Source organism: Acinonyx jubatus, chromosome X, assembly GCF_027475565.1.
Source record: "Acinonyx jubatus isolate Ajub_Pintada_27869175 chromosome X, VMU_Ajub_asm_v1.0, whole genome shotgun sequence".
In the NCBI taxonomy this organism is placed as follows: domain Eukaryota; kingdom Metazoa; phylum Chordata; class Mammalia; order Carnivora; family Felidae; genus Acinonyx; species Acinonyx jubatus.
In genome coordinates, this window is record NC_069389.1 from 57,490,346 (window position 1) to 57,512,075 (window position 21,730).

General features: G+C 41.0%; 1 protein-coding gene across 10 annotated transcripts in view; it reads right to left on the minus strand.

The window, feature by feature from the left end:
- HDAC8 (histone deacetylase 8) overlaps positions 1-20,984 on the minus strand; it is a 221,122-nt gene extending 200,138 nt beyond the window's left edge. For 2 of the 10 annotated variants that reach the window (XM_027053676.2, XM_027053674.2), the window contains exons 1-4: positions 20,414-20,969; positions 19,843-19,895; positions 16,890-17,020; positions 15,234-15,375 (exon numbers count right to left, since the gene is read on the minus strand). In XM_027053676.2, the coding sequence (XP_026909477.1) occupies positions 15,234-15,375; positions 16,890-17,020; positions 19,843-19,895; positions 20,414-20,638 (551 nt within the window). In that variant the 5' untranslated portion in view covers positions 20,639-20,969. Of the gene's footprint in view, positions 1-8,109; positions 8,218-15,233; positions 15,376-16,889; positions 17,021-19,842; positions 19,896-20,413 lie in introns of all 10 variants that reach the window. The other 8 variants (XM_027053678.2, XM_053202487.1, XM_027053673.2 and 5 more) reach the window with 7 other exon arrangements.
- Between the last annotated feature and the right edge of the window lie 746 nt (positions 20,985-21,730).

A 21,730-nucleotide genomic window follows, 5' to 3' on the forward strand; every position in this document is an offset into this window, starting at 1 on the left:
ACAGTGATTATTCAGCAAAGACTTGAAGGAGATGAAGGGGCACTAGCTGGGAGAAGAGTATTTCAGGCAGTAGGAACAGCAAGGGGAAAGACCAAGAGGTGGGAATATGCCTGGTAGGTTCAAGAGATATGAGAAGTCCAGTGGCCAGAAAACAGCAAGGAAAGGAAGAAAACAGTTTTACAGGAGGAAGAGGGGAGAAGGAAGGAAGGTGCAGGGCTTTGTAGGGTAGAGTAAGGACCCTAGCTTTTACTCTGATTGAAACAAGGAACCAATGCAATGTTTTGTCCCTTCTCCTTATCCCCAATAGCCAATGGATCACCAAGTTCTGTCTGTTATGCCTCTAAAATCACTCTCAAGTGCTTTCCTTCCTTTTTACAACCACTGTCACTACCTTCAGTCACACTTTTAAGATCTCTTCCCTGGTCTCTGAGCATAACAGTCTGTTCTTTTTCTTTATTAATGAGATTGCGTAGAAGGGTGAACTGATCTGGGGTCAGGAGGTAGAGGTGGAGGCAAAGGGCAGGGCATAAGAGTGCAATTTACTTGCAGTCCTGGTACCTGGACCTGAAAACAAACACCAGAGTTACATTTAAGAGAGAATGCTAAGGTTCAGCTAGGAAAGCATGCCTATAATAGGCTTATAAGATCAACATGCTGATGGGTGGTCCTCCCAACTATCTCCTGATCAACAACCTTGTAGTGAATCAGGCAGTTGGACAATCATGATGTTGCTGGAAAGCTAGCGCCTCTTGCAAGATGAAACTGGTCTCCAAGCCCTAGATTGCTGAGGCTAACTGCAGGGTACAGCATAGACAAGTGATGAGTGGCAAAATACTTGGATGAGTGATCATGAAGTAGCAAGGGCACAAGATTCTAAAAACTGCTTGCTGATATAGAAGGTCTATGGGAAGACGACTAAATTTCACCTCAGAGGTTGCTAGGTAAGAGTCCTTCAATTTTTGGCATGGGCAGACAGGGCTGTGCCAAAAGAAAATCTAACTGGTGTCTCACACCTGAATGATCCAGTTAGTGTAATTCATACACTACTCAACAGCAAACACTTTTTCTAAAATTTTTTTTATTATTACATTTCTTTGTTTTTGAGAGGCAGAGAGAGACAGAACATGAGTGGGGGAGGGGCAGAAAGAGAGGGAGACAGAATCCGAAGCAGGCTCCAGGCTCTGAGCCGTCAGCCCAGAGCCCGCAGTAAATAGTTTTTCTATGTGCCAGGCATTATTCTGTGTGTTTTACACATATCACTTCATGTAATACAACTGATATCACTTCATGTAATACAACTGCTTTGTGAGGTAGGTACTATTATTATCTCCATTTCATAGGTAAGGAAATCAAGGGACATAAAGTTTAAGCAAGCTGTTCAAGGTCACATAGAAAAAGTGGTAGTGCTGAGATTCAAATCCAGGCAGTGTGACTTCAGAATCCCTGCTCTTAACTTCTATGCCATGTTTTATGGTGAAGGCTAATTGAATGTGTACTTGGGTAGTCCATACTTGGTCAGCAAGGTACTGACCAGGCTCAGCGATGTCAATGGTTCCAAGGCAACAGTAGGCTAAATGCCAGGAAGAGAAGAGGTCTGGATAGAGGAGTTGGATAGAGGAGTTGTAGTGCATTAGAAGAGAATTCTGAGGAGGTTGGCCCAGAGGGCCAATTGTATTATGTATTGGAAGTACAGAAGTAGTGCTGCCCTCCTCCACCCCCACCAGAACATGGTTAATCCATATGGCCTGGCAGGTTGTCTGCTGGTAGTGGTATGGTGGAGAGGCAAATGTGGCCGAGGATGATTTTGCATGGCATTCTCCAAAACTAGTGTATGAACTGGAGGCTGTGGTTGGGGAGCAGATGGCCATGGAACCCGTGAAAGTAGAAGACCTTTTAGATGTATGGGCAGCAATGGCTGGCGTGAATTGAGGTAACAGGCGAAGAGGGACCCACCACTAGTAAGAAGGTGTTACAGATGTGGGAGGTTGGAAAATCTGTACTGAAGTTCACTGGGACAATGTCCCAAGAGCCTGAAGGTTACCTTGGTCTGTTTTTACCTCAACTACAGTGATTATTAGTGGTTAGGTCAGAATGGGGCAACTAGAAAAACCTTTAGACCAGGAGTTCTCAAACTGTGCTGGGCATCAGAATTACCCAGGGAGGCAGTGGCAAAAAGTGAATATTCTTGGGCTGCACCCTTAGAGGGTGTGATTCACGAATCTTCATTTTAGGATTAAGATGCAAGTGGTCTACAGAACACAGTATGAAACAAAATCCGTGAGATTATGTGCAAAGTTTGAATGGGCTGTGTTGGCCTGTTGGAGTGGTACCCATGAGCACAGGCAAACCCTGATCATAATAGCATGGGGCATCTCGGAACAACATAAACCTCTGGGCTGCCCTGGAATGGGCCCGAATCTTTATGTTGTACACATGCATCTGCCTGCTCCCTATGCTGTGGCTGGGGTAAATGGCTATGACTTTCTTGGGCTGAAACCCATTTCTACTGCCTGTTGGTATTCTGAATTCTGAAATAGGATGGGTGTTTTGGGAAGGGTCTACTTTACCTGGTATGGGTTGAGTTTACGAGTCTGCCTTGGCTGCTCTAGGCTATAATTGTTTGAGCTCATGATCACAAACTGTCTGTCCTTCTAAAAGGAAGTGTCTCATTATCTTGAAAGTGGCCTTGATCACTAAGAGCTCTTATTCCCACTTGGGGTAATTAACCTTGGTTCGGGCCAACTTCCTGGAGATGTGGGCGCGGGGGCAGAGATGAAAGTACTCAGGTCCTCCTGTAACAGGACAACAACCCCAACCTATCACCCTCCCACTCCATCCACATCCTTGTACATGGATGCTGAAGGCATTAGTCAATGGTACAGGCCAAGGCTGGGGTAGAAGGCCTTCAGCTACAGGAAGGTCATTTTTGTGTCTGGGACCAAATTGCCTTCATTTCAGAAAGGCTTACATCTTATCCAGAAACACAACATTCACACTTCAGGGCTTGGCCTGGAGACAGTACTACTAACATCCCATTACCATGTAGCTTGGAGATTCTGTGACATCACATTAAATAAATTTATCAAACTATTGATCAGGTAAATAACTATTCTAAGAGGTGGTGTGTGATCTCATTTGCTTGAAGAAGGCAGGAGCACCACACAGGAAGTTCCATACATTACTTTTCTTAATCTAGATGAGGTTCTTGGTGCCCCTAAGGTATAGACAGCTCTGTGGATAATAGAGACTTATGGAATTAAATTGGGAGGTTCCAGGTTAACAGAAAGGATTTTGAATAGTGAATACACTGAGGCTGAAATAATCTTGACAGAAAATATTCTCTGCTTTTTATTTTCAGAAAGTGTCTCAAGGCCAATGCAGAAGAACTGGAGGATCTGATGAAACCTGCAGTCAGTTGCTGTCCAAAGTTTTTATATTATAGAAGGCCTTGATTTTAGACTGGGAGAACATCTGCTCCTTTGGTATTAAAGGAAAAGTCCTGGGTATTGGCACTAGTGTACAGTCAATTTCCCAATCAGGCACAGTCTCTCTGTCTCTCAGTAGAGAATATCTTCATTTGTCTTATGGGTATGGGTTGGACCTAGCAGTGTAAAGGTTTAGTTGAACAGAGAATTCTATGTGATGTTTGGGAGGGGTAGGGGTATAGGGAATCCTGGCAGTAAAAGTCTGACAAAGCAAAAGACATGAGTCTTGAAGGCAAGAGTGAATAGTCTAATCTGTCAAGAGCAGCTTATAGGCAAAGGGGAAGTGTAAGTGCAGTGGGGGACAAACAGTACCAGGGCTGACTTCAGCTGGATAGGTAGTGGGACCTGCTGGACCAGGGACTTTTCTGAGAGGCTACCTAGGACCCCCTGAGTATAACCCAGTCCAGATATAATAAGTGACTTTTATCAAATGCTATGTGCCAGGTTCTTTGCTAAGCTTTTTAATGTAATTATTATTAGATTTAATCCTTATAGCCCTATAAGGTAGATAACTTAAATTATTACATCCAATTTACAAATGAGGACACTGAGGCACAGAAGTTTTACAGCTAGTAATTGAGGGACCTGGGATTCCCTGGACAGCACTGAACTACTGTGATGTATGGTCCTCCCCAGTTCTAAAGGAAGTATAAGAACACATCTCATCCCCTAGAGGCTAGGGGTGGTGATGCCATAGGAACAAAGCATGTCTTAGCTGGTTCCTACTTTGCTGCCTGGCTGGGCAGTCTTCTGATGGAAGGGCTGGTGCCTTACAGGTTGGGCACATATTGCAAGAATGATCTGGGCTACTACAGTAAAGGCATGTCTCTTTTGTCTGGTGATGTGTCTGTTCTCCAGGTGCCAGCATTGAATGGGTATAAAGAGAATCCAGGCCTCCATTTTCATGTAGTTATCTGTTTGTAAAGGTTGGAGGGCAGGAAGTACAGATACAGGAATGGGGCTGGCCACTCAGTTAACAAGTTCTACTCTGCATACAGCCCTTTGAGGAAACTGTAATGCAATCCACTGTCATTCACTCCATGCATAAGGAACTGGAGGCCTTGATAATACAGCTCTAGTGCCTTTGATCATAATTTCCAGGTGGGTAGTACTTAAGAGCTAGAGGTCTAGTTCTACAATCTTGTAGAGCTTGCCAAGACACAAGGAAGTTTCATGGCTCTACCATTTGCTGCCCCCCAGGTGGAAGTACCAGAAACCAACAGCATTCTAGGATATATCTCTGTCTCTTCTCACAGGGAAGCAGGACAGAGGGGGCCCAGCTGGCAAAGATCCGGTGTTGCCATGTGGTAGGCAGAAATGTTATTGGACAAGAGGACATAAACAGGAGTGTGGGAGGACGAAATGCATCATTGAGCTAGAGATGTAGGTCTTAAATGGATTATCAGAACAGGATAAAGGAAAATATTGGGAGCTGAGATGCAGAGTCAAATAGGTTAAGAGACACCAGAAGGCAAGAATGAGGAACAGCCAGTCAAAGTGGACAAATAAGATATCTCCAGACAATTCTGGAGGTTAGGAATCACTGTTCTGCGTTGGGTTTTAATATCTCCTAGCACATGTTTACATGGACAGGGTGAGTCCCATTTAAGGGAATCTAGATGCGACAAGATGACTTCCTAAGAGTCTGATTACAAAAAGCAGAATCAAAGGATTCAAAGCAGCCTGTGAGGAAGTGATAGAAGAGAGCAAGAGTTGTTTTACAGAGAGTGTTGGTCATTGGGCAGGCACTCTTCAGTTCACTAGCAGGCAACCCACTCAATTGTCTGTAACACCCTCCTTCCCTTCTTTTGCTCTGGCTTCACAAGTGGTGGTTCTCCTCCTCCCAAAGCCACTCACCCCATCCTCTCCTGCCTTCTCTGAGACTTTGCTCCATTTCTTATCCTTCTCATATTTCCAGTATTTCCCTTTCAGCCCATACATATTATTAAATCTTTTAGAGCAAACCCAACAAGCACCCCTCAAGCCTCACTTTCCCTTGACCATTGCCCTCCTCTTTCCTTTCTTTCCATTCAAACCTTTGGACAGTTTATGTTCCTTTCCTGTCCATTGCTTTAGTTCCTGCTCACCCTTCAACATTTTGTATTCCCATCCCTCTCCAGGATGTTATCTTACCAAAATCATTAGTGACTATGTTACTTGCCAAATATGACTGACATTTTAGTACTTCTCTGGATTGACCCCTCCATAGCACGTGGCACTGCTGAGAGCTTTTTGCTTCTTTAAACTCCTCTGCTCCCATGGGATTCCATGGTCCCTTTCTATTTTGATTATCTGGCTGGCCCTGATTGTCGCTTTTTGGCTGAATTCACTGGGGCCTCTTCTTATACTTGCCCGTTACAAGTTGCTGTTTCCTGGGGCTCTAGGCTCTACTTTCTTTTTCTCCTGACTCTCTGCCTTTTCCCTAGGTAATCCTGTCCATTTTCATGGTTTGCACCACCACTTTATATACTGGCAACACTTCTGTTTCTATTTTTAGCTTCCACCTCCATCTCCAAATTGGAGTATCCACTTTCCCTGGCTATTACCTTTGCTGCACACCAACACCTATTCTTGTTTATTGAGGTTTACAAGGGTTAAGTACACAGGTTGGAAAAATCAGGCTGCCTGGGTTTGAATAACAATGTGATCACTTACCAAGCTTGAGCAAGTTGTTTAACCTCTTTGTACTCCAAATGGGTAAAAGAGAGAAAATAACAACATCTGCTTCTTAATATGAGAATATATGAGAACTATGAGAATATATGAGACAAAATTCAGGTAAGGTAGCATCTAGCATGTAGCTCAACACATTGGCTATTGTTATCAATATCCTGCTTTCTCTGGGACTCCGCTCAAGGAAGCCAGCAACTTGAGTTATCTTCCTCCTCTTTCCTCTCCACTCATATCCACTAATCATTAATACTTGATTTTATCTCTTAAAGCTGTCTCAAGTCAGCCTTCACCATTCTCCATCCCACAATCTCACTACTCTGCCTTAGATCAGGTCTTCATCACTTGTCATTGGGAGGACTTGCTTGTGCCCTATTCAGTCTCCCTACCTCCAGTCAACACCTCCTTCAATCCTTCCATCCTCTATGACTACAGAGTTAGTTTCCTAAAATACAGATCTCACGTTACTTCCTCACATAATTTTGCAGTGCCCCCCCCCCCATTTCCTACTACAGAGTTTCTCAAAGTATGCACATCAGAATCACTCCTAAAGTTTGGAAGTTGTAGGTTCTGACACACTACTCCAAACCTACCCAATCAAGATCTCTGAGAGAGAACTAGATATCTACATTTTTCATTTGGGGGATTCAGATATTCATGAAGCCTTTCATAACCCATTTCCTACTTTTCTACCTCACCTTCTGCCATTATCCACTTGGTACTTTAACACCTCCAACACTACAGGGCAGTGTGTAGTTTCCCAAATCCACCAAGCTATTTTACATCACTCTGCTTTTACAAAGGCGATTGTGGCTTTCTGAATGCTGTTCACCTTCTTGTCTCCCTGGCACACTCCTTTGCATCCTTTGAAGTCTTCTTCGCCATAACCTCCCTACTGACCAATCTTATTTTACTTCTTTACAGCACTATTTCTCAATCATTTGCTCATTATCATTTCCTAATCCAAGGAGCCTTTTTAGATAAGTTGTCTTAATTGACCACTCTATAAAATTTTAATATCACAGATATACTGCACATCATAAACCATGTAACATCTAAGTTTTTTGTTTTCCCCCACTCACAAGAATCAATTTTTGCTCTGGTGGCAGACACTACTCTCCAACCTGGTCTTCTCAATTTTCACTTTTGATTTCTCTGGTAAGTCTTTTCTGATTCTCTTCCTATCTTTTTGAACATTTCTTCTCCAGATTCCTTTGTAAGCCTATCTTCTTCTACTTGTCCTGTAAACACTGGCATTCCACAAGGCTCAGTATTTGTTTCGTTTTGTTTTTCTGTATTAAAGATGCCTCTCAGGTGATTTTTATCTATTTTCTTAGTTTTAATTACCACCGATCACGCTGTTGATGCCCAAATCTGTATTTTCAGTGAAGATAGCTTTCCTGAGCTCTAGCATCTTGCTATTCCAAGTATGGTCCACAGATTGGCAGCATTTAGTATCATCTGAGAGCTTGTTAGAAATGCAGATTCCCAAGTTTCATCCCAGACCTCCTGAACCAGTTCTGCATTTTATCAAGACCCCCAGGTATTTCATATGTACAATAGAGGCTCAAAATTACTGGGCTGGACCCTGTTACCAGCTCTCTAGGAGACATCTCTGATTACATGCTCCATAACCACATCAGCTCTCATCTCTTACTCTTCTTGGTTAATGGTAACAAAATTTACTCAGTCATCTGCACAAGAAATCTAGATCACTCCTTCCTTATCATTTATATTAAATTGCTTACCATTCCTATCTCTTCTAGCTACTAAATGGCTCCTGAATTTATTTGCTCTTCTATGCTCATCACCACTGCTTTCACTTCCTTTTGGGTAGATTATTACAGTAAAGTCCTAATCAATTTCTCTATCAACATCCTCCCCCAACTCTCCACCAGTTTACCTGCTGACTTGCTAGAATCAGATCCCTAAAATGCAAATCTGATCATGTTACCTACTCCTGGATAAAGCTTTCTTCAGTGATTTTTCATTGTCCAAAGCCAGGGTTCTTAACCAGGGATCCATCCATCCAGACAAGGGCTTTAAGAGAGTCTTATACTTTCTGAAATTACAAGGAAAAATTTGTGTATGTGCACTTTTCTACACAGTAGACAGTATACATAGTTTTCATCAGATTTTCAGAGGGTCCATGACCAAAACAGGTCAAGAACCACTGATCTGAAGGATTAAGTTCAAACTATGTAGCTTGGCATATAAGGACCCTTTATACCTCTCCTACCTTTCTTACAGTCACTTACCTACAGGAGTTCCAGCTTTAATTACAGACTTGGAAGTTCCCTCAGCCTTCATGCATCTCTGTCCCTGCACATGCTGTTTCTGGAATAACCCCAAAGTTACACACATAGCCAGTACATGGTGTGGCCTGGATTTGCACCTAAGTCTTATTTCAAAGTTCACAGTCATTTCACTCCACAGTGACTTGACATTTTACATTGTGGCCTAGTACACACAAATACATACACATATACTAGAACAAGTTTCATGAAATCCACCTTGGGATCAAAACATGCTGGCTGCAGCCCACTAAACTGATACAATGTTCTGTTAGTGAACTGCAACTCTCAGTTTAAAAAACACTGCACTAGACTTTTGCTGATACAGAAAGTTCTTATTACTGAGAATTTATTGCCTTAGCCCCAGAAGTATCAAGGTTTTGAGGTTTCCTAGGGATACACAAGCTGTCATAGCATGAAGGCATTTGCTAATGAACTGACCACTTTTGTCAGTCTCCATTCAAACAACCTACTCGTTTAAACACTAGTACCTATCTCTATCCATCTGTTCAATCACTATGTTTTTTATGGATTGTCATATATATCAGTGAGCAATTCACTACAAATCTATCACAAAGTAGAATTACAAATCTTATAAAAATATGCAAGATATCATGAAGTTAACACACAAAACTGACAACCAGGATCTGTAGACCAGTTTACAGATGAAGAGGAGAAAAATAACTAAGGATAATGATTTTAAAAGTTGTTCAAAAGAAAGTGATTTGAATACCAAATGATTAAGGAGAAGCCCTCAGAAAAACTGGAAAAGCCCTTGAACATTTTTGGCAAAATCAACCCTCTTAACGACTGTGCTGCAAAAATCTCACAGAAAGTCAAATGTACCATCTTGAAATGTTGCACACTTTTGTTTGAAAAATTAGGCCCAAACAAAAGCAATCAATCCTCAATGCATTCTTTGTTTGTTGTAAGAATTACATAGCATTCAATTCTATTAAGACACAAACGAATTTTAACAGTTTTTAATTATTCAAGTTAGTGTACTAATCAAGCCCTGCCCGCTCCATTATTTACTCTAAAATTTTAGTCCTCCTTTTATTTTTAAAATATAATTTATTGCAAATTGGTTTCCATACAACACCCAGTGCTCATCCCAACAAGTGCCCTCATCCCTGCCCATCACCCACTTTCCCCTCTCCCCCAACCCCCATCTACCCTTAGTTTGTTCTCAGTCCTTAAGAGTCTTTTATGGTTTGCCTCCCTCCTTCTCTGTAACTTTTTGTTTCTCCCCTTCCCCTCCCCCATGGTCTTCTGTTAAGTTTCTCAAGATCCACATATGAGTGAAAACATATGGTATCTGTCTTTCTCTGCCTGGTTTATTTCACTTAGCATAATGCCCTCCAGTTCCATCCATGTTGCTGCAAATGGCCAGATTTCATTCTTTCTCACTGCCAAGTAGTATTCCATTATATATATAAACCACATCTTCTTTATCCATTTGTCAGTTGATGGTTTAGTCCCCCTTTTAAATGGGTTCACTAAGTGGCCTTCTGTCTGGTACCAAGTACCCTCGAGTAATAAGAACCTCCTGTATAACTCTTTGTTTCCTCATCATCTGGAATACAGCAGGAGCTTAATAAAAGTTTGTTAAATGAATAATTGCAATGGCCTTCTCCTCTCTAGCCTCAGTTCCCTCAGATCCAATCAGCACATTGCCACCCTCTCTAAAATTCTTCAGTAAATCCCCACTGGCTCGAGAAAAAAGTCCAACTCCTCAGCATAGCTTACAAAACCTTTACAGTCTGGTCTTGCTCTATTTGCCCTCACATTCTGGCCACATTTAACTACTTGCAATTCTCCAAATGCCCCATACTTTCCACTGCCCTGTTTTTATTGTTCCCTCTGCTTGGAAATCTCCATCCTTGCTGACGATAGGAAGGCAAACTCCTTCTCCTTCTTCTGTACACTCCACCACCCTGCACATAACTGGAGCATACACTGGTCATATTGTGTCTGTACTGTAACTGCTTCCCACCTTGTTCCAAGCAGTTTTTACTATAAAAAGTTCTGCTGATAAAATACACATTAGAGAAGATATAGGAAACAGAAAAAAGATACATGTATACGTGTGTATGTATGTATGTGTGTATCTATATATATATCTATATCTTTCACAGTATCATCATCCTCACAAAGTCACCAGTATCATTTTGTTGTATTTCCTTCTAAGAAGAAAAAAATGTTTTTTTCATAAGCATCTATTTTTTTACATGACTAATCAGAGTGAATGTACAATGTTATAGCTACCTGCCCTTTAAAAACAAAGCCAACATTATACAATATGCACTGTTTTTTAAAGTTGTATTTTATTTGAGAGGGAGGGAGGGAGGGAGGGAAAGAGAGAGAGGAGTGTGAGAGCGGGGCAGGAGCAGACAGAGAGGGAGAGAGAGAGAATCCCAAGCAGGCTCCACACGTCAGAGTAGAGCCCGACTTGAGGCTTGAACTCACCAACCGTGAGATCATGACCTAAGCCGAAGTCAGATGCTCAACTGACTGAGCCACCCAGGCACCCCAATATGCACTTTTTTTGTTATATAGTCATCCTAACCACCATTTGTTAATGGTTACATAATAGCCCATCAAGTGGATATGTTACAGTATAAAACTTAACCATTCTGCTGTTGTTGGATATTCAGGTCTCCCTCCTCTTTTTTGGCTATAAGAGAGAAATGACCATCTTCATACACACAGCTTTTCCATATTTTGGATTGGCTTATTTCCTTAGGTTAGATTACCAAGGGTTATAGATATATGAGGTAAAAAATCTTTCTTCCTTCAGCTCAAATCTGGGAGGAGAAAAATGTATACATGTATATACTATATTTCAATCTCTCTTCCCATAATTATCAGTGATGCTAAATATTTATTCATGTTTATTTACTATTTGTTTCCTCTTTTGTGAATTGTTCATGTCTTTTGTCCATTTATCTAAATTTTAGCATTTTAAAAAATCAATTACAAGGGCGCCTGTGTGGCTCAGTCGGTTAAGCATCTGACACTTGGTTTCGGCTAAGCCATGACCTCATGGTTGGTGAGATTGAGCCCTATGTTGGGCTCTGCACTGACAGCGTGGAGCCTGCTTGGGATTCTCTTTCCTTTCTTTCTGCCCCTCCCCGACTCGTTCTTTCTCTCACTCTCCCTTTCTATCTCAAAAGCAAATAAATAAACTAAAAAAAAAATCAATTAGAATAAAGAATTTAAACATCTGTAATATTTGCTGTAACTTTCTTTGCATCTTTTTATTTTGGTAATATTTTAGCTGCAAAAGTAATAAAATCTCTTTCCAGAAATTTTGCAAACTAAAGAAACACATTTTTAAAAATCATCAATAATTCTGCCACCCTAATATAGCCACTATTATTATTCCCACTGTTTTTTTTAATATGTGTATGTTCTATAAAGTTGTAATTGCAGTGTGCATACAATTTTAAAACCTGATTTTTTATTAACACATAAGTATTTTTCTGAAATGCTCTATAGTCTTCATAATCATCATTTAAAAAATAGCATAATATTCTATGGAGTAGATTCACCATTTTCTTATTACTACATATTCACATTATTTCTAATTTTTTTGTTTCATAAGTAACACTGATAAAGGCTTCCATGCAAATAGTTTTTTTGCATATTTTGCATTATTTTTTCTGGAAATATTCTCAGTAGTAGGATTAAAGGACATCAGTCCTTATCCCTAAGGTAGATAAAGGGCATTAATACACATTAGCTACCAAATTACTTTAAGGGGCTGAAACACTATTACCAGCCAAATAAGTACCATATTTTTCAATTCTGGCTTAAAGAGAGGCTACTTAGTTGTTTAAATTTGCATTTCTTTGATCAGTAGTGATGAACATTGCCCCATGTTTTCCAGTTGTTCTTAAACACCTTTGTAAATTTTCTATTTGTGCTCTTTGCCCATATTTCTTATACTTCATACTGTATAACTGCCTTACTTAGAAAATATAAACCTGTCACATTCTGTCATATTTTTGTCAAATATGCCTTTTTAGTCTGTGTTTAAATCTTATTTTTTAAATGACCACAAAACTTCTAAAAATTATTTTGGTTTTAAAATTTTATATATCTAAATTTGTTGATCTTTTCCTTTGGGAATTTTTTCTATTACTTCCTAAGCTTAGAAAATCTATTCCCCTTCAGAAGCCTGATAAATATCCATTCATTCTAGTTTTTTTAATTTGATTTTTTATATTTAACTCTTCAATCTAGCTGCCACTTCTTTTAGTTTATTACAGGAGATGAGGGTATAAATGCTACCAGCTGTCACAACATCATTTACTGAACAATCCTTTCCACTCCTATTCACTTGCAAAGCATCTTTTATAATAGACTGAATTCTTATATGTAAAAGTCTCTTTGGAGAGCATACCGTAATATCATCTGTCTAATCTTATACCAGTGGTACCATGTTTTCATTATTCTAGTTTTGTATGTTTAATATCTAATAGCATTAGTCCCTCATCATTCTTCTTTTGAAGAATTGTCTTTGAAAATCACTGTTTTTTAGTTTCTGAATGCAATTATTTGCTGTCTTACCTCTTAAGGTATCAATTTCTTGAGGGCAGGATTGGTTTTATTTCCTTACAATAGACTGCTAAGAATGATATTACTGGGTCAACAGGTGTGAACATTTTCCCCACTCTTTTAAACACTTATTTCCAAAGCTTTCAAAAAGAGTGTACCAGTTTCACTGTAACCATGCCAGAACAAGGATATTTTGAAGATTTGTTTTCAAAATTGCTCAGGGAAAAATATACCATGCTTCAATTTTTATATCTCTGCTTATTAGTGATGATAAACACATGCTTGGCATATAGTAGGTGCTTAATCAGTGCATGCTGCATGAATAAATGGCATGTCTGAATCCATACAAGTATTTGGGGATGGAAAAGTTTAAACAAATATTGTGGTTAAAATAGATAATGCTTGCTAGATGTAAGTTGGTGGGCTACATGCCTGTAGGCCATTTGCAGAGATGTTCCAGAGGTGCCAAGAACCCCCTAGAATTTGGACCAGAATTGGGGCAATCCCTAGAGACTCTCTGTAATTTCTATTCACCACAGTGTCTGTTTCCAGGTAGGATCATCTGAAAGCTGTCTGAAACAGTTAAGATAATACCCACCTACATGTAGCCCAGAAGCAGCCATGATTGGCTCTAGATTGAGTATGCTTCATTTCAAAGCAAAACAGTGACAAGTGGCAGGTATCTGGGTATTCCACTAGAAATGGATCCAGGCCCTGAATTTAAATACATAAGATCTGGGGTGCCCGGGTGGCTCAGTCAGTTAAGCGTCCGACTTTGGCTCAGGTCATGATCTCACAGTTTGTGGGTTCAAGCCCTATGCCAGGCTGTGTGCTGACAGCTCAGAGCTTGGAGCCTATTTCAGATTCTGGGTCTCCTTCTGTCTCTGCCCATACTCCGCTCATACTCTGTCTCTGACTCTCAAAAATAAATATTAAAAAAATTCAAAAAATTATAAAAAACTCAATGTATAAGATCCTCCAGTGCCACATGCAGAAACTAGATCTAATTCACAGGATCAGGCATTTTCCACGAAACCACATTACTTTTCTTCCCAACTTGCTAAGCACAAGAGGATTCGAATAGAGGTCGTTGGTTCAGAGAGGCTGGGTTCCCCCCCCCCCCCCCCCCCCGCCGACTCTGCCTTTCATGTGTGGTTTAAAGGAGGGTCATTTTTTTTTTTTTTGTCCTAGGAATCACTGTCTTTATTTTGAAAATTTTTAATAGAGCAAAAGCTAACAAAAGGTAAGCTGTTTCTCTTTGTTTTTAAGGCCATGTAAAACTCCTTATTAAACACTGGTTCTCTTAGCGCCATCACCTCAGTAGTAGATTCTAGTAGTAAATTTTCTCAAGGACTTCCTTGGTCACACAGAAAATCTGCCGATTTGATGAAATGAATTCCATACTAGTATCTTAATCTTCATCTGATGAGGTTGTACTCAGTTTTATTCTGAAAACCAAAGTGCCATTTTCTCTGGACTTCAGAGCACCAAGGAGTATCAAAGTCATGGCCAACAGTATGCACCTGAGAACAGCTGTTTCAGAAGCCCTTTCTCCTTAGAGTGACACTGAACTCTCTCAGTTGGTTGCCACTATCCCTAGAGATGGTAGCATGAGCTTCCTTCTTGATTCTTCAGCATTTTGTTTTAAATCTATTCTCATTAATTTTCCACCTGTTTGAAAATCCGTTTGCCACTTCTTTCAGAACTAGTTCTAAAATTCACCTCTTCCAAGACTTCCGATTAATTTCTCCATACTGCTAAATCTCTTCAGCTCATACATATATTCAGTGGGTAAAAAATTGATATTGCTCCCTAATTATTCTAATTTTGTTAGTGTTTCTAGAGCATAAGTCCCTTGAAGTGAGGGGAATTTCCAAAAAGCTGGAAAGAAATGTAGAGATTGTCTAGTTATATCCTTTGCCCTGCCCATTTTCCTGATGGAAAAACTGAGGCTTAGAGAGGTTAATCTTTCCAGGTCAGTTAGCCAAGTTTGTAGAAAAACTAGGCATAGAGGCCAGGCATCCTGCCTTTCAATGGTGTGGTTTCCATTATATTGTCCTATCTTCTTCTATTTCACTTGTATCTCTTCAGGATGCCTGGTAAAGTGCTATATGCATACACAAGTCTCCCAATAAATGCTGATACAATAAGCATAAGAGTTTACATAACTGAGAAACTGACTCAAGGAAAGAGGCAGAAAGCAGAAAGGTCATTTTCTTACTTCTTTGCATGATGCCACCCTCCGGACCAGTTAATTGCTACTTTGCACATTCCATCAATCAGGCATTGGGCAGCTGTGATTGTAGCCCCTCCTACAGCTGCTGCGTAGTCAAATATCCCTTCAGTGGCTGGACAGTCATAACCTTTGGGCAAACATCAGAAGAGTTTGTTAAAAGATGGATTGGAGAAAGAGGAGGTGTGATACTGTGGTTTATATAATAAGAAATATTTATACATGATCTTCATTTCCATTTCTGACACAGAGCTCCTAAAACTGTTGGAATTTCCTGAACAATGAGAGCAATAAAGATGTCTTTGTGATACTAATGAGGTGACCTGTGGATCACACCTAAGGATGGAGGTTGGTAGCCAGTGGAGCAAATCAGGTGATTGAAGGTTGGAACTACCAGTCCTATCCCCTGACCTCCTGAGAGAGGAAGGGGCTGGAGATTGAGTTCAATCACCAATTGGTCAATGATCTAATCAGTCATGCCTATGTAACGGAGCCTCCTAAAACCCAAAAGGAGGGCTGGGAGAGCTTCTGGTTTGGTGAACACATGGAGATGTGGGGAGACTGGTATGCCTGGAGAGTGCATGGAAGCTCCACATCCTCTCATCATACCTTGCCCTATGCATCTCTTCCATCTGGCCATTCTGAGTTATACATATCCTTTTGTAAGCAACTAGTAATCTAGTGATTAAATGGGTTCCCTGAGTTCTGTGCACTGCTCTAGAAAATTAAACCCAAAGAGGGGATTGTGGGGATGTCTGATTTATGGCCAGTCAGAAGCACAGGTAACAACCTGGGCTTGCGATTGGTATCTAAAGAGTAGAGCAGTGTTGTGGTACTGAGTCCTTAACCTGTGGGATCTGATGCTATCTCCAGGCAGATAGTGTCAGAGTCGAATTGTAGGACACCCAGCTAGTGTCCTGAGCACTGATTGGGGGTGTAGGAGGAAGGTCCCACCTCCACACATTCGAAGTCTGGGTCTGGAACTCTATTAGGAGGAATAGCTTGAGATGTGACAACAACATATCTCACCAAAAAGCTCCTGTGGTAACATCAGCTTCCAAATGAGAAGCAAACATCTCCAATGTTGGGGAAATAATTTTTTTAAAGCATTGGACCTAGAAAGGCTAAATCTTCAAGATTAGCTAGTCACACCCTACAGATGGAGAAACAGAGTCCTGAGAGGTGATATAGCTTATCTTGGTCATACAGAGCCAGGTCTGGGACCCAGGTCCCTTGACTATCTCCCAGACCAGAGTTCTACTAAACCATGCTATTTCTCTAGACTATCCCATTGGCCACCTACAGTTTAAAAAAATACAGCTGTTTAATGTGAAATAGGGTTGAAAACTTATCCACAACATAAACATGTACTCAAGTTTTAACAGCCAGACCCAATGTGGGCACTGCTATTGGGCCTAAGCAACTAAAAGATTTTCCTCCGTCTAATTCGTCATTTGGTTTTGCTCAACTCATATGGTTTGCTTGTTAAGTGAGATACGTGTTTAAGCTAAGAGATTAATATTGTGGTTAACACATTAGTTTTTAATTAAAAAATAAAGACTTTCATGCAAGTTGTAAAATAAGTAGTTACAATTTATAGGTGGAGGTTGTCTACCTCCCATCACTGCCCAGTAATGACTTTACCTAGCCCGTATTCTACGGAGTCTGGATGATCGTCATCTCCTTCTTGGCTGACCTTCTGGAGATGCTGCAGATAGGCATCAGTGTGGAAGGTGGCCATCTCCTCCATGGAGGCTACTTTGGGCTTAACTATCCTAATAATAACAGAGAACAAAGAGAGGTGAGTGAGTCAGAACCAGAGTATGCCAGAAACTGGAAGCAGGAGCCAGAAGTCTGAGCAGAAAATACAACTCCCAGCTCCCAGTTCCAGTGGGCTGAAATAATAAACATGTTCTCTTCCTTTACTGATGTAGTCTTCACTTCCTCACATCTCTGTAATGATTCCACTAATAAGGGGTGAGAGGACAGATCTCCTTGAGTTCACAGGTAGTACAAAAAAAAGCCAGTGATTATATTTAAGTGAAATAGTCAGATATTGGACAAACTTCACTCTGTGAGTTACAACTTCCATGACAAACTAGTAGGCAGAGATCTTTGCACTTGAATTAGTTCCTAATTGGGACATATAATCCTTTCAGCTACAGTTTTACTTTAAAAAATTTTTAAGTTTATTTATTTATTTTGAGAGAGCGAGTGAGAGAACAGGAGAGGGGCAGAGAGAGACGGAGAGAGAGAATCCCAAGCAGACTCTGTACTGTCAGCACAGAGCCTGACTTGGGGCTCAATTCCATGAACTGTGAGATCATGACTTTAGCCGAAACCAAGAGTCAGACACTTAACTGACTGAGCCACCCAGTTACTTTAATAGGCAACTTTATTATCATGAATTTTGAATTTGGAGTTGAGAACTGAGCACCTCTTCTTAATTCTGTACTTATCAGCTCCATAACCTCAGGCAAATTGACTTCTGTAGTTCAGTTTCCTCACCTGTAAAGTGGGGAGATCTTATGGGACTTAATGTGAAAATGAAATGATAACATATGAAAATGCTTTGTGGATGACTATCATTATTGTTAATACTAACAGATAACAAATAGGCAACTCAAAACATAAAAGTTCCTATATTTGGTCCCTCATATCCACCTCTGAGAGGAAGAAGAGAAGGGACTTTGCTCAGCAGCTCTCACAGGAAGTGACAAATAGAAGTGACTCAGAATACAGGGTGGTGTTAAGCTAACAACCGGACTTACCACCTTTAACTTGTCTGCCTATTCCCCATTTCTTTTCCTGACTCTGCCACTGCCCCTTAAAGTGTAGTCTATGGACCAGTGGTGGTGGCGGCGGCGGCGGCGGCGGTGGCAGCGGCAGCGGCAGCAGCAGCAGCAGCAGCACCTAGGAGCCTGTCAGACAGGCAGAACTTCAGCCTTCAGCGCCACCTTAGATCTATAGAATCGGAATTTAACAAGGTGATTCATATGTACATTCAAGTTGGAAAAGCGATGACCTATGCCACAGGGAGGCAGTAGTGTTTTTTTTTTTGTTTGCTGAATGGGAACTCAGCCATGGGTTTTTCATGAATTAATATGACTGTATAGGCTAGTACTGTCACCAAGCTGGCCAGAAGAATCCTGTAGCTCAGTCTCAACCATTAAATATATATAGTAGCGCCTGGGTGGCTCAGTTGATTAAGGGTGCAACTTCGGCTCGGGTCATGATCTCATGGTTCAAGCTCTGCATCAGGCTCACAGATGTCAGCACGGAGCCCACTTTGGATCCTCTCTCTCTGTCTCTGCCCCTCCCCCACATGCTGTCTCTCAAAAATAAATAAATATCAAAAAATTTCCATATACATGGCCAAGATACAAGGACTCTTGCTTCTCCTTCAAGAAAATGACAAATCTGTGCATTAAAATAAAAATGTTACAGTTTTTTTGGACCATGTTTTCCTGCCCTAAGGTTTCTAGTGCCCTTCCTCTTATCTAACAAACACTTACAGAAAGTCTCTCTGCTTAATAGCAAGGGAATGGGACAGTTCTGCTTTACATCGATTTCTTGTTTGTCTTAAAATATTCTTTATGTTTATTTTATTTAATTTGAGAGAGAGAGAGCGTGCACACATGGAAGGGGCAGAAAGAGAGAGAAAGAGAGAGAATCCCAAGCATGCTCCACACTGTCAGCATGGAGCCTGATGTGGCACTCGAACTCACGAACAGTGAGATCATGACCTGAGTGGAAATCAAGAGTTGGATGCTTAAACCACCCATGTGCCCGTAAAGTAGTTTTTGGAAAAGTTAAGTAACTGTGATGGAAGGCATATAGTTCTCATGTCTACCAAACATATGGGCAAAAAAAAAAAAAAAAAAGGTACTCAGTAAATGATTTTGTTAATAATAAGGATAAAATTTGAAAGCCTATTACACTACCTTCTGGGGGAATAAATGAAGTATACTACACAAGTCAGAGTAGACACTCACCTATTTGGCCAGACAATGTCATAAATAATCCTACAAGTGACAGGGCTAAAATATCCATTATTATAATGATAAACAGAAAGTTCATTCTTTTTTTTAAAGCAACACTTAAGTGTGTGCTGAGTTCTGGTTTGGTTGTAGTTTTGCTTTGGTCTTGACTTGTCTCCAGGCTTAATTGTAAAAGTTAGGTGATAGTGATGGGGTGTGTAAAAGTCTTAAGTTGAACACACACCCTCAGATTTGGCTTAGAAATAAACACATAGAAATCTCAGAACATGTCACAGGTGAATAAAATTTCTTTTCCATCAGATGGGTTTTAGTACCCTAAGGTACTCACCTTGAAATCTCCACAGGGCACCTATCCCTAGATTACTTTACCTTCCAGTAATAGAATCTTATTTCTAATGGGTCTTAACTGCTTTCCGTACTTTTTTCAAGTTTTCTTAATGCTTCAAGAGCTTTCACTAGGTTACAGGCAGATTACAAACACTGAATTGCAAAAAACTTTGAAAGAAAGGACTATTCTCTTCCTAATTAGGTCCTCTGTGATGTAGGATACTAAGGAGCACTTAGCTTCAGGGCTTGGTTCAAGAAAGACAACTTACCTCATTTGCTTATGCAGTGCATATGCTTCAATCAAAGAATGTACCATACTGGCCTAGAAGCATCAACAAAAAAGAAAAAAAAAAGGCAGAAAAACGTCTCTTCAATGTTTATTTCAGAGAAATACCATCGACTTCATCATCCTGAATAAAGAAAGTAACTTTTAACTCCCCTCGCTTTTTACTTACCAGTTGCAATGCACTTTAGACAAAATAGATACAAAGTATATAAATAGCTAAGGAGAAAGCCACCGGGCCTCACGGAGGTGCTGGAACGTTTCTCTTGCAGCGTCTTCTCCACTTCAAGGATCCCTTGTAGTGGAGCCACCATCCCCTAGTACCATCCCCTCCCCCTCACCCCTACCCCCTCCGGTGCGTTGGACGCCCCAACGATAAATGCGGCGCTCTCAGAAACTGTAAGGGAACACTTCCTCCATAGCCTAGCACACCTGCCCAAATTTCTGCTGAAGATGTCCCCCAGCCCGGAATCCTCTCAGCTTCCTAATGCTGTCCGGTCCAACAGCCCCCACCCCCACCCTAAAAGCCCACGGTCTTTTATCCCCACCTCTCTTACCCGTTTGGGGACTTTGGCCAGGGAGTCGCACATGCTGACATACTCGGGACTGTAGATGTACACTGGAGGCAGCGACTGCCCACTGTCCGCCGGTTCCTCCGGCTCCTCCATCTTCCAATTCCAGCCGTTCCGGAGCCACCTTCTGGATCCGGCTTTTTTCAGACTCAGCCCGGGCTCCTGTTCCTGCTCCTCTGAACGGCCGCAGCGGTGCTCCCTGGTCAACATTCCCTCCTATTCTCGTTATTGCCAGAGACACTGTCCCAGCTCCCCAACCAATTGAAAGAATACATGGGCCCTCCCAGGCCAGAAGCCCTTCATTTAGTGACCACGGTACAAAAACGAGAGGTGGGCAAATATAAAAGCCCAAATAACTGCCAATTAGGATCGATAATTTATGGGACAAATAAGCACGGTCAAAACTAACCATCCTTGTTGCCCTACGGGGCCATTTGAAATGAGGTCAGACCAGCTTTAGAGCATGCTGGGAGATGTAGTTTTGAGGGGTTCGAGTAGCGGAAGAGCCGGGGCTAATTGCTAAAATAGCCGCGAATGTGAGTTTTAGCGCTAAAAAAACAAAACAAAACAAAACAAAACAAAAAAACAAGCAAACAAACAACAAAAAAAAGCTGCCCATCTCTTCGTGAATTGTTTCAATCTGCAGATACACCCATATAAATATTTAAAGATAGACACGATGTGGCCACCAAGAGCCCAGCACCACCCACCTACGTTAGACAGGCTTTTTTGGTGGGGGATTAATAAATGGTTGCAAAAGATTTGAAAAGTTTACACAGTAAATTTTGCACACAACTTTATTCCTTTTCATCATTAGCAATCCATGTCCATGTAAGAGTTAAAAACCTCAATAATTCACTCTGGCAAAGCCAAAAGCATTTTTCAAGAGGCTGGCTGGTAATCTTGAAATTGCTTTGTAGATTCCAATCAAGCACTGATGTCAAATTACTCTTTAAAAATTCGTGTGGGAGGGGGTGAGCACATACTTTCAGTGATGTTTGCAAACTGCAGTTCCCCTTCCCTCCCTCCTTTTGCTTCTGGAACTATACAAGGGTTACTGAAATAATTTATGTAGTGTGAGACTTCACATTACATAATATCCTGAAGCACTTTTAGAATTATCATCAGTTATTTCCAGGCTCCTAGCAGCCCCTAGGATATGATGTAAGCTGGCCAATTCCCAAGTCCCCCCTACCTCTCATCTCAACCTGAAGTGACCTGCTAACACCCCTCAGACAATCCAACATTCTTACTTCCTTTAAAAACTAGCTCACCATTTTTTACTTTTTAAACATTTCTTGA